This window comes from Schistocerca nitens, chromosome 3 (assembly GCF_023898315.1).
Source record: "Schistocerca nitens isolate TAMUIC-IGC-003100 chromosome 3, iqSchNite1.1, whole genome shotgun sequence".
Taxonomy (NCBI): domain Eukaryota; kingdom Metazoa; phylum Arthropoda; class Insecta; order Orthoptera; family Acrididae; genus Schistocerca; species Schistocerca nitens.
In genome coordinates this window covers 649,042,258-649,058,141 of record NC_064616.1, presented here as the reverse complement: position 1 = coordinate 649,058,141, position 15,884 = coordinate 649,042,258, and the positions used below count along the sequence as shown (strand labels likewise).

The 15,884-nt window shown below is 36.6% G+C and overlaps 1 protein-coding gene across 7 annotated transcripts in view; it reads left to right on the top strand.

Annotated features, from left to right (window-relative positions):
- LOC126248609 (ephrin type-B receptor 1-B) overlaps positions 1-15,884 on the top strand; it is a 364,329-nt gene that overhangs the window by 198,426 nt on the left and 150,019 nt on the right. For all 7 annotated transcript variants that reach the window (XM_049949753.1, XM_049949752.1, XM_049949749.1 and 4 more), the window contains 2 exons: positions 3,645-3,724; positions 5,311-5,596. In XM_049949753.1, the coding sequence (XP_049805710.1) occupies positions 3,645-3,724; positions 5,311-5,596 (366 nt within the window). The remainder of the gene's footprint in view (positions 1-3,644; positions 3,725-5,310; positions 5,597-15,884) is intronic.

The following is a 15,884-nucleotide window of genomic DNA, read 5'->3' as shown; positions in this document are numbered from 1 at the left end:
TATCGCATGAAACGTGAGCTAATAGTGCCTCTACTGCATAACGCAGTCCAAACATTAAGGTTGGGAAGATACAGTGGTTTCACTTAACACAGAGGGAGATTTTCGGAACTCTAGAATCGCCAATTTTTTTTTATTTTTAAAATTTTTTCTTTCATGACTCAGTTCAGGTGTTGGTGTGCTTCATCTGTGAACCAGGTGCAGCCAATACCAAATCCATAATTTTCAATCATTGTGAGAATTTGGTTTGCAAAGTCACTCCTTTGTCATATAGCTCGTACAGTTATACTGTGGTGGCTTTGGATTTTGAATGGAAACGTGTGTAGACTGTGTCTCAATATTTTCTGGATGCTGGAACGCTTCAAACCAGTCTTCGCTGCAGTTCTTCGAACGGATTTCCTTGGATTTTGCTGAATAATTCCAGAAACCGTTGCGATATTTTCAGGAGTAACTACAGTTTTGCCTGGGCCCAACATTTTGGCACTTTAAATCGTGTTTGAAAACTGCCTTGTTGCCATAGGACTGTGTTCCAACCTGTGGTATTCCAGTACCAGAAAAATAAGTTGTTCAGTGCAGTACATTATTCCAACATCTTCCTTGTACGCTAACCATTTTTCACGTTTCAACAGTGGAGCTGATCACTCAGAGCTGCGGCGAACTATTAAGAGGCACTACATAATGCGATTACAGCGCCATTTGTTAGCCACTTTTCGAACTGTTTCGAAACTGTAGTATCACATTCTTACTGCTTTCGCGCTGGACCCCCTCTATACCCTTATTGCCCCGACGAAAGATTTATTTTCATTTCGTACTCTTGATTTCTTCTTATCTCTTTTTTTCGTCCAAATGGCCCACCGTAGTTATTGCTTTACTTTTTGCGATGCAATTAATTAGAAAAGAATGACGTTTGCCTCACGGAAAATACCGTCAGTCCTTTTTTCCCCCCGGCTTCCACCCACTGTTTGGATTCGACTTTAGTTTATGTCTGGCGTGAAGTGGTGAACGCACGTATCACCCACAGTAACGAATCGTTTCAGGAAATGAGTTAAGTTATTTTTGAAATGGTTCAAATTTTGCTGCAATACAAGTTTCCACGTTCGCTTTTAATCGTCGTTCAACAAGTGAGTTGCCCGCCCTGCAGAAATATTACACATAATTTGTTTTTAAAATTCATGTATACTCCGCAAGCCGCTGTACAGTGCACGGCGGAAGGTACTTTCTACCAGTATTATGGACCTACTATGTGTGTTTTGAACGAAACAGAACTGATTATTTATTCGACTTTGAATGTGCCCTCATCTCTTTTATCCTGCTCTCGTGACTCCTGCGCTAGATGTACGATGGAGGCATAGTACCTTTAGTCCTCGAATTCCAGTTCTCTACGTGTACCCAACAGGGTTTCGTGAGAACAGCGTGTACCGTATTCTTTCTTATGAAGTTGCCTGAGCATGTTGGGTACACGTTTGCACTGGTTATATCGACTTCTTTGTTCGATGTTAAGTATATTTGATTAGTTCTCCAATCGCTGGAGAAGTACTCTAGGATGGGTCGCACTAGCGTACTCGTCATCAGATTGTGTCCAAATTTATGGTATACGCAGGGCTTGGCCAGAAATGAAAGTGACAGAAGTAGGGGCTTCAGATGGCCAAGCATTTAGGAAAAAATATCATTTACGGAGCGGGTCAGGCAAGACGTGAGCCTTCTATGTCAGGTAACGTAGTTTCCAGGCAGCAGGAGTACAGATCAGTAATCCGAGGGTCGTGGGAGTCGAGTCCCTGTGCGGAAACTTTTTATTTTCAATTTTTGCATTACTTACACTGCAAATAAAATCGAAATAATGCACCAGTATATTGTAGCTTTTAATATATTCGTAAAAGATATAAAAAGGTAAGGTAAAAGAAAAGTTTGGTGAATGAATATGGGACAAAATGTAGGACTGTCGTCATTACGTCATCAAAATTTGAAAAATTTACAATCACCTTATACAAAAACTTTTTGACTGATGCTATGAAGCCGCACATGCAGAAGAACAAATTTCTTCTGTTAATTGACTCGTGGGGGTTGGGGTAAACAAATCCAGAAAAATATGACGTCATTTTTCAAGCTGAAGGATTGCTATCATGATTATCTCCAAATGCACTCTCTCGTGTAACCCGGCGACATCTCTTTTTGTCGCCAGTTAATAAAACTTGATCGAAAAGCTTCAAACTGCACTTATCTCAGTGGGAGAGGAACAGAAATTACACCTCGAGAAGACTGCCTCAAAATCCATTCCACTGCCAGTATTTGGTGTGGTATTCTGCCGCACTGCGATGAGAGAGAGCTTTTTATAAATGTGAATTAAGTTTGTTTTTCTATAGAAACTTTAAAACCACCATGCAATTGTAAAAATTCGGTCCATGGTTCCATGATCATTCCTCTGAATAACTGTGCTGAAAATTCATGAGGGAGCCCAGCTGTCTTCATCAGTTCTGCCAGTATCCAGAACAAGAATGATATTAGATCCCTGACAACAGACATTACTGGTGTCAATGTGAGAAGCAGTCTGTCCTTGATGCTACCCCTGCCTTCAATTAAGTTCTGCAGCTGCTCCAAATGTCCTGCTGGTAACTGCTTTAGGTTTTACGCATTTTCATATAAAATTATCCTACTGCCTCCTCTAATGTCTTTACGGTGTGAGCTATTTTGTTTGCCTATAGTCACCAATCATTCAATACCGAAAAATGCACTTTCACAATGTATTCTTCTCTAGGTGCAGGTTTGGTACATACTTTTAATGAATCATCTTCAATGGAGGTATGGACCACACTGAATTTTGGTGCCCATTTTTCGACTGTTAAAAATGAAGGAGCAAGTTACTTTCAAATCTTTATTGCTAACTGTGGATGAATTGCCACTGGTTATAAACTGCCCACATCAAAAATTGTTTTGACAACATATTATTCCAGTTTACACATTTGAAGGAAATACACGTAAATGGTTACTTTTAAAAACAAAGTAAAACAAAACTATTCCACAAATAAAATTGATCACCTGTCAGTTTCTCTCAGACATAAGGTGCATCTGAACAAGAAATAAAATATCATATGCACAAAGAACGTATAATCAATAATGATATCTCAAGTGACACTGAATGTAAGAAGATATAAAGCATAACCTTTGCAATTCATAAGTAGTTGCTCCTCCATGAAATTTTGGCTGATTGGCATGAACTTGAATGGGAGAGGACACCTTTTTATATAACTTGATCAGTTGTGTTGCCTCATTTAGCAAAATCAATGCCATTAACAAATAATAGAAAGATTATAGATAAGTATAATTGGTTGTCACGAATGTGAATGGCATGGAACAGAGCTTGCAATCCTAAGCAGATTCTACATGAAATCCTTATTTTTGTCAAATTGATTACTGTTTTGTACCAATCAATGGAGTGCATGTTTCATTGAAAATATTGTCTTTTTTGTATCATTAGTGACTTTCTGCCAGAGTTTACTGCAAATGTGGGCTCTATAAATAAACCATGGCATAATCAATTCAACATGGAAAATGCTAGATAAGTTGGATAGAATTGTTGTCCATACCACTGCTGTCAGTTCAACCTTCATTGAAACATGTTTAATCAATGTTCCACTGTCTTATTGTTTCAGTTGTTCTGCTGGATACAACACGGGAAGAAACATTAGAGTGGACGAGGTATCCATATGGACCACAGGCTGTCACACCTGGGGTATGTTTATGACTGTATGTTGATATAGTTTAGTAGTGAGGGATAAGTATTTTTGACTTTCATTTTTATGTGGTATTGAATGATTTATTATGAGGACACACAAGTATACTAAGAGGTGCCCTTGGGCTGCATGCGAGGGTGGTGGTACAGAGTCCGTAATGGCAATGTGCATGGGAAAATGAAACTTTCATAACTTGAGATGATTCATATATTTGTGTACATTGGTCTATCAGGGTCACAGGTTTATGATGGCATGTAAAATTAAATTACACATTCACAGTGCATAGTTCACAGTCCATTGTTAAAGGCTTTTGGAACTGTATTCCTTACAAAGCCCTAGGCACACATTCCTTACAAAGCCCTAGGCACACATGTATCATTGCCTTAACTAGTAATGAAATAATCACCACTGATGCCATATCTGGTAACTTGGCTTTATAGAGATGAGACCATCAGCTCCATGGCAGTCAGCTACCACTTGAGGATACAAACCTCATGAAAATTTTAACTACTAGCTTGTTTAGAGGCTCGAAAATTTCATTCTTGCTCTGAAATTATAGATTCGTACAAAGGTGTTGTCACACATGTCAGTAAACATAATTTACTGACAGAATGCCCTTAACATTTAAGCAATTAGTCATCTTGTAAGATCACTGCTTACTGTTTGCTGTGTTTATGACAGAACTGGCTTAGTAAGACGTTATAAAGAGTGGCCAACATTATTTGTTTAGCAAAGGGGTTTTGATTGTATCAACTATGATACACTCATACATTAAGCAGATTTGCTGCCTCACTGGGTCAACAATATCAGTTGGTTCAATTCCTATCTATTTAGATACACACTAGTATGACTTATCACCTGTCACAAAACAGAAAATGGGAAAGCATCATTTGTGCATCAGGGTTATGTTTACAGCCCACTTACTCTGCTAAGAGTTCTGTTGTTAAATATGTGTAATAACTCAATAATTCTTGTGGTAAATTGAAGATGCTGGAAAGAACATAAACCATGTTTGAAATGGTAGATTACGATTCAAGTGAATGACTGCTTGCTGAGGTGTGCAGGAGTCGTCGTCTAAAACCACCAGCATCGATGTGTTCCATCAAAAGTATGTCAGGAAACTAATGATATGAAGCTAAATCAGATATGTGGCAGCTTCTAATTGGGTTGTGGTAACTGCTGCTTGTCATCATATGCTAGACTTGTATTGCATTTTGACATAATTACTATGATTAGAGGCTATCATGGCTACAGTACGTTTTTTTTAAACCCTTGTTTGCTTCTCTCCTTTGGGCAAACACTAATGTCATCTGCTTCTAAGTAAGCTGAGCGCTTTTCATATAAATGAAATGTGCCTGACTGTAGCTTGTAAACATGTTTTGTACTGAATTCTTTTGGAAAAGTGTTAATTGCTTATTGTTGTTATGCTCAAATGCACATTTTGTTTTGTCTTTTCTTTGACTGTAGCTATGGAAATATCAAAGTCACTAATGCCTTTCAAGACACAAAGTATTGGTTATTTAAATGTATGAATGTGAATACACCAATATATATTATAGAACTAGTGTTGTTAATTTGCTTTCAGTGGGTCGAAGAAAGCTTCACAGACTTCGAGAAAGGGATAAATTGGAGATCGTATGTTGTTTGTGATGTGGCCTACAATAATGTTAATAATTGGTTATGGACGCCATTTGTGGAGAGAGGAATAGCCAACCGAATGTACATTGAGATCAAGTTTACAATTAGAGATTGTTCATTGTTCCCTGGCAATGCGCTATCTTGTAAAGAAACATTTAGCCTGCTATATTATGAGTTTGATGCTGCAACGAAGGAACCTCCGCCTTGGGAACCAGAAAGCTATAAACTTATTGGTAAGTGCACAATATTCTTCTCTGATTGCCATTATTTACTTCTTTGGAGAATAAAAAGTAGAAAACTTGACACACACACACACACACACACACACACACACACACACACACAGAGAGAGAGAGAGGGGGGAGGGGGGAATTGTTTACAGATAACATTTTATACACACTCTTGTTCATGTGAAAAAAGGTTAGGTAAGAATAGTGAATGTTTAATTTTTTTCAGTAGCTCTTTGGTTTTGACTGTTTACTTTTGTTTCATATAAAAGTTACACTATGTAACTGTATATGTTGTAGATACATTTTGATCTTAACTGTGGATTATCAGCATTGTTTTTTCCCTTTTTATTGTCAGTTAAATAGTTTGTTACTAACAGTGTAACTTGAAACCTAAAAGGATGTGTTGTCAGCACTTTATGGTAACACTTCTTCCAAACAGTACAATTTCAGGTTTATATCTGGCCTTCTTTAAAAGTATACTATGGATTTCTCATGAGATTACTAGGTCACTGGTATTATGTGAGATAAAGGAAATATTTTATTTTTTTCCTCTTTTTCTTTTCCATAGGGATTTATGTTTACAATACCACAATATTATTTATAACTTTTGACTGTTTGCTTTCCTTCAGGGCACTTAAAAGACTCACAGATAATATGCAAAGTGTTATTTTAGATCACATTTTCAATCTTTCCCTTAGGCTAATGAGCATGACTTTTGTGAAGAGGGTGTAAGGTATTGAATATTCAAATACTTCCACTAGGCAATATTCATCACCTAAGGTAGTGCAAATGATGATAAACTAGAGCAGCGGTTTGGTGACAGAACACTTTCATTTTACCAAAAATTTTACAGAGCCCTAGAATAAGTAAAACTAGGTTTTATGTTCATTGTTTAATTTTAATTATTTAATGAAAATGTTACAAAATAGATACATTATACATTACTTCCTTCTGTAGCAATATAAAAAATAACACACAATGATACAATACAAAAAATAACACTATATTGATTCCATTGTAAACTAATAAAATTGTTCCCATTTGTTTTTTATTTTTGACCAACTGTTTAATATCTGACTTGAAGAAAATCTGGAATACATTTCACATAAATTTCCTCAGCATGTTATAGTCTTAAGTGGAGATTTCAATTTACGAGATATAGACTGGGACACTCAGATGTTTAGGACGGGTGGTAGGGACAGAAAATTACCTCGAGCAATTAAACAGAGAACCGACTCGTGGAGATAACATCTTAGACCTACTGATAACAAACAGACCCGAACTTTTCGAGAGTAATGGGAGGCAGATTTCAGACTATCTAACAGATCAAAATGAAAATTTCTGTTCCGACACAGACAATGTTGAGTGTTTATTGAAAAAGTTCAAGGCAATCGTAAAATGCATTTTAGACAGGTGTGTGCCGAGTAAAACTGTGAGGGGTGGGAAAATCCCACCGTGGTTCAACAACAAAGTTAGGAAACTACTGCAAAAGCAAAGAGAGCTTCACTGCAAATTTAAACGCAGCGAAAACCTCTCAGACAAACAGAAGCTAAATGATGTCAAAGTTAGCGTAAGGAGGGGTATGCGTGAAGCGTTCAGTGAATTCGAAAGTAAAATTCTATGTTCCGACTTGACAGAAAATCCTAGGAAGTTCTGGTCTTACGTTAAACCAGTAAGTGGATCGAAACAGCATATCCAGACACTCTGGGATGATAATGGCATTGACACAGAGGATGACACGCGTAAAGCTAAAATACTAAACACCTTTTTCCAAAGCTGTTTCACAGAGGAAGACCGCACTGCAGTTCCTTCTCTAAATCCTCGCACGAAAGAAAAAAATGGCTGAAATCGAAATAAGTGTACAAGGAATAGAAAAGCAACTGAAATCACTCAACAGAGGAAGGTCCACTGGACCTGATGGGATACCAATTCGATTCTACACATAGTACACGATAGAACTTGCCCCCCTTCTAACAGCTGTGTACTGGAAGTCTCTAGAGGAACGGAAGGTTCCAAATGATTGGAAAAGAGCACAGGTAGTTCCAGTTTTCAAGAAGGGTAGTCGAGCAAATGCGTAAAACTATAGGCCTATATCTTTGACATCGATCTGTTGTAGAATTTTAGAACATGTTTTTTGTTCACGTATCATGTCATTTCTGGAAACACAGAATCTACTCTGTAGGAATCAACATGGATTCCGGAAGCAGCGATCGTGTGAGACCCAACTCACTTTATTTGTTCATGAGACCCAGAAAATATTAGATACAGGCTCCCAGGTAGATGGCATTTTCCTTGACTTCCGGAAGACGTTCGATACAGTTCCACACTGTCACCTGATAAACAAAGTAAGAGCCAGCTGTGTGGCTGAATTGAAGAGTTTTTAGCAAACAGAACACAGCATGTTGTTCTCAATGGAGAGACGTCTACAGACGTTAAAGTAACCTATGGCGTGCCACAGGGGAGTGTTATGGAACCATTGCTTTTCACAATATATATAAATGACCTAGTAGATAGTGTCGGAAGTTCCATGCGGCTTTTCGCGGATGATGCTGTAGTATACAGAGAAGTTGCAGTATTAGAAAATTGTAGCGAAATGCAGGAAGATCTGCAGCGGATAGGCACTTGGTGCAGGGAGTGGCAACTGTCCCTTAACATAGACAAATGTAATTTATTGCGAATACATAGAAAGAAGGATCCTTTATTGTATGATTATATGATAGCGGAACAAACACTGGTAGCAGTTACTTCTGTAAAATATCTGGGAGTATGCGTGCGGAACGATTTGAAGTGGAATGATCATATAAAATTAATTGTTGGTAAGGCAGGTGCCAGGTTGAGATTCATTGGGCGAGTCCTTAGAAAATGTAGCCCATCAACAAAGGAGGTGGTGTAGTCCATCAACAAAGGAGGTGGCTTACAAAACATTCGTTCGACCTATACTTGAGTATCGCTCATCAGTGTGGGATCCGTACCAGGTCGTGTTGACAGAGGAAATACAGAAGATCCAAAGAAGAGCGGCGCATTTCGTCACAGGGTTATTTGGTAAGCATGATAGCATTACGGAGATGTTTAGCAAACTCAAGTGGCAGACTCTGCAAGAGAGGCGCTCTGCATCGCGGTGTAGCTTGCTGTCCAGGTTTCGAGGGGGTGCGTTTCTGGATGAGGTATCGAAAATATTGCTTCCCCCTACTTATACCCCCTGAGGAGACCACGAGTGTAAAATTAGAGAGATTAGAGCGCGCACAGAGGCTTTCCGGCAGTCGTTCTTCCCGTGAACCATACGCGACTGGAACAGGAAAGGGAGGTAATGACAGTGGCACGTAAAGTGCCCTCTGCCACACACCGTTGGGTGGCTTGCGGAGTGTAAATGTAGATGTAGAAGATGCATGCCAGGTTCAATATCCAGTCTGTTGCAGTATTTTGCCTTTGTACCTGTGTATGCTGAGAATCTCGTTTCACGCAAGTATGTTGTTGTAAATGGGAGAAGAACAGTCAGAGCCTGTGTGACAAGTTCTGGATATTCATCATGAACCCTGCACCCAAAATCATCTAGTAACATGTTTTTTGAATAATGATTCCATGTTGAATCTGATATCATTTCTAAAATGGATTCATAGGTCTCATTTCACATATTTTCTGGCATCTGAAAGTTCACTAGAAAAGGACTCCGAACCATTGAATTCATTTTCAGTTTTGCATTCTGCTCTTCAGGAAAATAAGTCTCAAAAGATGTATGCATGTCATAGAGACAGTGGACCAATTCTTTGAATAATTCATTTGTCAATTCTACTGTCTCACCTACAAACACATTCATTGTTGAAAAGGCTGTCTATTTCTCTCTTGCCAACACAAACAATCAAAAATTCTTTTTTTAAAGCCAGTTATTTTGTTATTAGTATTGAAAACTGTTGTCTGTTTTCCTTGTAAAGATAGTGTTAATTCATTAATTTTTGAAAATATATGTGCCAGAAAGAGCTAATCTGAATTATCAAGTCACATCGTTCAAACAGTCTTTTAAGTTAAAAGAAATGTCAGTCATACAAGATAGTAATCGAACTCTTAGTTCGAATGTCCAGGTCTTACCCCAAGATAACCATGTGGAGTGGTAGTGTTTTATATCTGCTTCTGTAATCTTTACACAGTATTGAAAACGATTGGCACTGAAGAGGATATGATTTAATGTAGTTGATTATTTTTACAGCTATAGTTTTGATCTGTCAGCATCATCTTGATCGCAAATGCTTGTGTATGCAGGAGACAATGGCTGCAACTATAGTTTTGTGCTTTACTTTTTTTTAGTGATCCTGCTGCTGCTATTTTACCAGTCATTGCCTTTGCCCCACCTGTACAAATATTAGTATGATTGTTTCAGTTGAGGTAGTATATTTAAAAAAAAATGTTAATTGTGTTAAAAAATTGTTTTCTGGTAGTGTTAATTGGCTGCACATAAGCAAGTCTTCTTCAGGTGAATGTTTGTTTGGATATCGTACAATTATATGCAAGATGGCCATTCCAACATCAGTAAACTCATCCTTTTGCAATATGAATTTTTTTATGTTGAAGACAACCAACTAATTCTTGTTTGATATAGCCTGCGAGATCGTATATATGGTGCGAAACAGAGTCGTTCGAAAGTGGCCGTGTGGAAAAATGCTTCGTATATTTTTCATCAAGCATACATTGTTTTATGTCTGTCACACATTCTCAGTGATAGTATGCACTTTACCCTCTTGTGCAATGCAACAGCTGACCAAATACAATGCCTCTGTGACTTTTCCATTCACAGTTTGGGAAGAATACTTCATAGTGTTCTGACCTTTTGATAGTTGTTCCAAACAAATCATCTTTGAAATTTTGGTGCAAGATTTTGTTACAATACCTTTAAGCCAGCCATCCATTCTATTGGTTAAAATCAACAATTTAATTTTGCAAAATGGCAAAAATGGAACAATATCACAACAAGATATTGAATGTTGCAACTGTAGTTAATGACAAACATGAATCAAGCATACTCAAGTAGGACCTGTACTCTGTGCTGCACTTTGTGCGTTTGTATAGACCCTTGTGGTGAAGCATAGAGAGCAAAGTGACAAAATCCTTTGTGGTGGTTCAAGGTGTTTGCGGATGAGAGAGAGATGGAGAGACCATAGTGGATTGTTTGCGGCATGTGTAGATGAGCCAGAGTGCAGTGAGACAGAGAGACAGAGCATCAGCATGGTCGCTGTGTGCGTGTGCAGTGATGAGTATAGAGTCGCCACATGCCTACTCATACAAGCTACATTGTTTTGTTTGTAGTTTGTAATTGCAGCATTATTATGCTGATTGTCACCTCATTTTTGGCTGCTACAAACTGAGAGCAAAAATAACTTTTATAAAACCAACATTGGTGTGATATTTATAAGAGTTATTTTTCCCAGTGTGTGACAAGCCTTGATGTGCTTTGTTCTTTAGGTTGATAATATTTTGGTAGAGTCCTTGCAGAGGCTTTTCAGAGCCCCAAGACTCCGCAGAGCACACTTTGAGTGTCTGTGAACTAGAGGAAGGTGATGATGATAGTGAAGAAGAACAAGAAGATGCCACTTTGCAGTTTCTGATGTCATTAATTCAAGTTCTGATATTTGTTTCTCTCCATGATTAGCTATATTCCTCTTTCTGGCAAACCTCATTATCTAAACAATCTCTTAACTTTAAGTAGTTTATAATCTTTGCTAGTACTATATGACATAGTATATCATTGAAACATCATCCATAGTTTCTTTGAAATAAAACTTACTCAATTACAAATTTATTGGATTAGTTTCATTCAATCATGCATGATGGTAAATGATGGCAAATAGACCCACAAATTGATTCTGAAGTTTCTGGAATGACAGGACCTGGCTACTCTCACCATTTTCACTCTTATCCCTCCATCCATTTCCCATATACTGTGCTTATAAATGACAAAAGAACCCACTTTTTGTGAGATACAACAATAAAATGCCTCAACAGATCTTAGGATTGAAGGAATCATTCACTCTTAGAAAACAACTCAACAGCCAGTAAATTTTGCACTTTCCCTTGCTGCACTTTATTTTGACTATGCAACTAATATTGTCAGAGAAGACTCCCTTGGATTTACACCATTTACAAGGATGTACGTGAAGCTGCAGTAGCCATTGTTTTATCTATCAGAATTGAAAATGATTTGCTATTATTGATGGCATTAATCAGATCATTTCTTAGTATTCAGAGCATGCATCAACTGAATCATTTCTGATTCTATGAGAAATATAGATGGCATTTTTAGGGGCACTTTCAAAATATTTCCACAATGTTTCTTAACTTGACTGTACTTTAAACAGCAATAAATAAGCAAAACCAGTATTTGAATTCATTTTCCCTCTTATGCCAAGTCGCATAATGTACAAAACTATATGCAAGAAATAACTGTTTTCAACTTATTGTGAACAGATTGCACTAATTTACAAGTTTATCATTGACAAAGTTCTTCTACACTATTAATTTGTTTCCCATAACATTAACAAAATTACTTAACTTTTCAACTCATTATGCCTTTCTGAATTCATATGCATTTTTGCAGATTTGTGAAAATTTTTTAAATGGGTGGCATATAAATGTACCATGATGACTGCCTTGCATTATACGATGTATGTAACCGGAAGAGCACACATAGCTTACAAAGCACAACTTTAACTGCTTTAGAATAAACCACCCATGGATATAATGACAGCCAGTCCAGTCGAAATGTTCTCTTATGCCAGCTGTGTCATCCCAGAAATTTTTGTCAGGTTCCCATGGATTCAATAAAATTGTATACTTTAGGGAATTGTCAGTGTTTTTTTTCCCCCCGAACATAATCTCCGACATCAGAAATTCCGACCCGGAGGCTACTATCCTTTTCATTGAAGCACTTGAAGCCAGCATAGGTACTGGCCAGATCCACATATTCTCCCTCAGTACAATTACTGGGACTTTTAATAGGGGTATTTGAGATTGACTCATCTTATTCTTGTGATCTTCATCGCAGGTAGCATGTTTTTTGATTCCTTCACTTTCATTTTGGTCTTTGTTCATTTATGACACACAAAAAACTTAAAAATATTAGTAATTTTTATTCTATTAACTATGCTTTTACTCTTCACAGTGCACAAAATTCTAAGTAAACTATATTGATACATCACTGCTCAACTCATTGTTGACTATGGAAAAATTGAGAGATAACGTCATTAACAACTGACAACACTTAGGTGCTGCATTGATCACCTGGGTTTTGTGGAAGTTCATAGAGATGTTCATGCTCAAATGTGGTGCTTATTTGTAGTAATGATTATAAAATTAATTAAATGAAGGGCTGTTTTACAACACTTACTCAATAAGTGTAATCTACTGTTAAATTACATGGAATGGCAATAGCTGCATTGATGACAACTTCCTGTTTCTACTGACAAGTACTGATTAGAGGCCACATAGTACATATGAAAACACCTTCTGCAAATGAAAAGAAATATAACACAATATGCTACTTTAAATTAGCATCAGACAGTTGTTTACCATTATTTGAATTTGGTAGGAGTAAACTTATGTCGAGAGTGTTTTGTTATGCAACTGTTTTGTTAGACCAATAGTCATTTGAGGCTTATGGAGGTATGCACGCTTAGTGATGATGGAACTGTAAGGTGCCTGTTTTGTTCCTCAGGAAGGTAACATTTCTGACAGAACTCTCATCATGGAGATCCCCATTATCGGACCGCATAAATGTGTAGTTGTTTTGTCACGTAGTCAATTGTGCCTTCATTTCATGTATTGTAACCTATTAATAGTGCCCAGAGTTTGCTAACATGAACATGTAATCTTTATTTCTTTATGAGCTATGCATTGTTCACAAATATTAAAATACCAAAAATTCTGGCTATAGTAATGTAAATTTATGAATAATTTTGCATTTTTGTCAAATAGGTACCATACCATACTGTAATCAAACTTACTACTTTACATGTTTGTGTTTAATGGTCATTTATTACACATCAGTTTGTTCTTTTAATGTTGGCAAGAATGAACAATCCATGTGCCTATAGGAAGGATATAACAATGTTGCTCAGGAGTGTATTTGTACATGTTGTACATAAATTGATGGTTCATCTGCATGTCGTCATTATCACGTCACTTGCTGTTATTAACTTGTGCTAGGTATGGGTATTGAAACAAAAATGTCAATATTTGGTATTATGTTGTACCAAATTGGTGGAATGCATGTGTCGATTTTTTAAAGTCATTTTTGAAACTGAAGTAATGTATCAAAGTGTACACCCTAGTTGTTTCACAAAATATTCAAAGATTTTCTAAGTACAAGCACACGTTGTTTGATAACAGACGTTCCATCACTTTCAAGAATCTATTCTAGCAGGCTGCCATACTTTGCAATAGCTCTGGCAAGGAGAGGTCCCCAGTGGTGGGATTGACTTTTTGAAACCATCTATACGATTCTCTAGGTTAAGATCCCAGGTATCACACACTGCAGCCATTCACCTTGGTGGGCTTTCATTTGTGAATAATTGACGAAAAAAAAAAATTCAAAATTTTGCATGATGCTCAATAGTGTTAAAAAGTTTTATTATGTAGACTGGTTGTGTGGTGTAATGGATAGGGCAAGATTTTCACATGCAGGAGGTTGTGGGTTTGAATCTTGTCATGTACATCAATTCTTTATTAGTTTAAATCTGTATCGAAATGACTTTGATCATCATTTTGGTTTAGTTAATTCATTTAAACATAATATTTGATTTCCACTCCTTTGTCACATCATTTTAATCATAATATTGACTTCTTCATTTGTTCTCATTTTTCTTCCTACATTCTTTTTTCCACTTGAATTCTTTGTTCATGTGTATTTAATTTTTATATATTAATTTTAGTATAATTTCTTTGGTTTTATCATCCTATTTTTTCGTCCAGGTTAATGCATTCATTATATCTATTCCTCATTTTGCTTGAATTTTGTTTTACTTATGAACTCTTCCTTCACGTAAAACTTCATCGGTGGTATTTTGCCCATAGTGCAATAGGAATTTAGGCCATGTTTTAAATGTTTCTGTGACGATTACCATGCAAAAGAATTGTACATCTTGTAATAAAAAATGTTTTTCACACCATTGCACCGTCAGTATAAATAGATTATCTTGTCTTTTGTTATTTAGATCATAATTTTCAAATAATTGAATATTGTAATAGATAAATATAATTAAATTCACATTCACAAAAATTCCGAGTGAAGAAAGAATGATATAAAGAAAAAAAGAAAGAAATGAAAAAGTTCATATTGTGATTAAAATGTTGTGATAAAGGAATAAAAATAAAAAATACATGTAAACCAATTAACTGAATAAAAATTAACGATCAAAGTCATTTCAATAAAGATTTAAAAACAAAGAAGTTTCATACAGCTAACTAGATTTGAACCCACAGCCTCTTGCATGTGAAGCCCTGACCCTATCCATTACACCACACAACCAGTCTTTGTAATGCAACTTTTTTAATGTTATTGAGCGTCATGCAAAATTCCAATATTTTTTTCATCAGTTACTCACAAATGGGGGCCCAATTGGGTGAATGGCTGCAAGGTGTGATACCTGGGATCCCACTGCTGGAGACCTCTCCTTGTGGGATGATTACACAACAGTTTTTGTACAATCTTCAAAAAGAGAGATTTATTAAAGGAAAACACAGTGATGTTAAATTTGTTTTCTTGTTGTAATCTCAGAGCGAACCTCCTATAAAGTTTTTCATTACTCTAATTCATTTTATAACTCACTTTATATATTTTTTATGCCATTTTATATTTTTCACGTCATTTTATTGGTAGTTTTCCAGCTATTTCAAGTCATAAAAATTCGAACACTTTGGTTATAGATCTTTTTTCATATTCATATACTAAAAAAGTTCTCACTAGGGACAGTTGCCTCCTCCCTCCTCCTCCTCCCCCTCCCCCCACCCTCCTCCTGGCTGTGTATTGAAAATCCCACAGGTACTTGGTTACTTGTAAGATTTTTCATTTTATAATTGTTTTGGTTGCCGTGGCAATATACTTGGCTCAGTTTACACAGAATGAGTTTCAGAACTTTCACTAGCCACTTTCTATCCACTAATTCTTATACTTACCACAAGAACTGTTACAGGTTTAAATGTGGACAATTTCATTTGTCTGGAATTTGTCTGTAGCATATGTGGTTGGGAGCAGTTTATTGGATATAAGGAGGAATATAAAAACTCATTAAAGTTCACAATCACATCA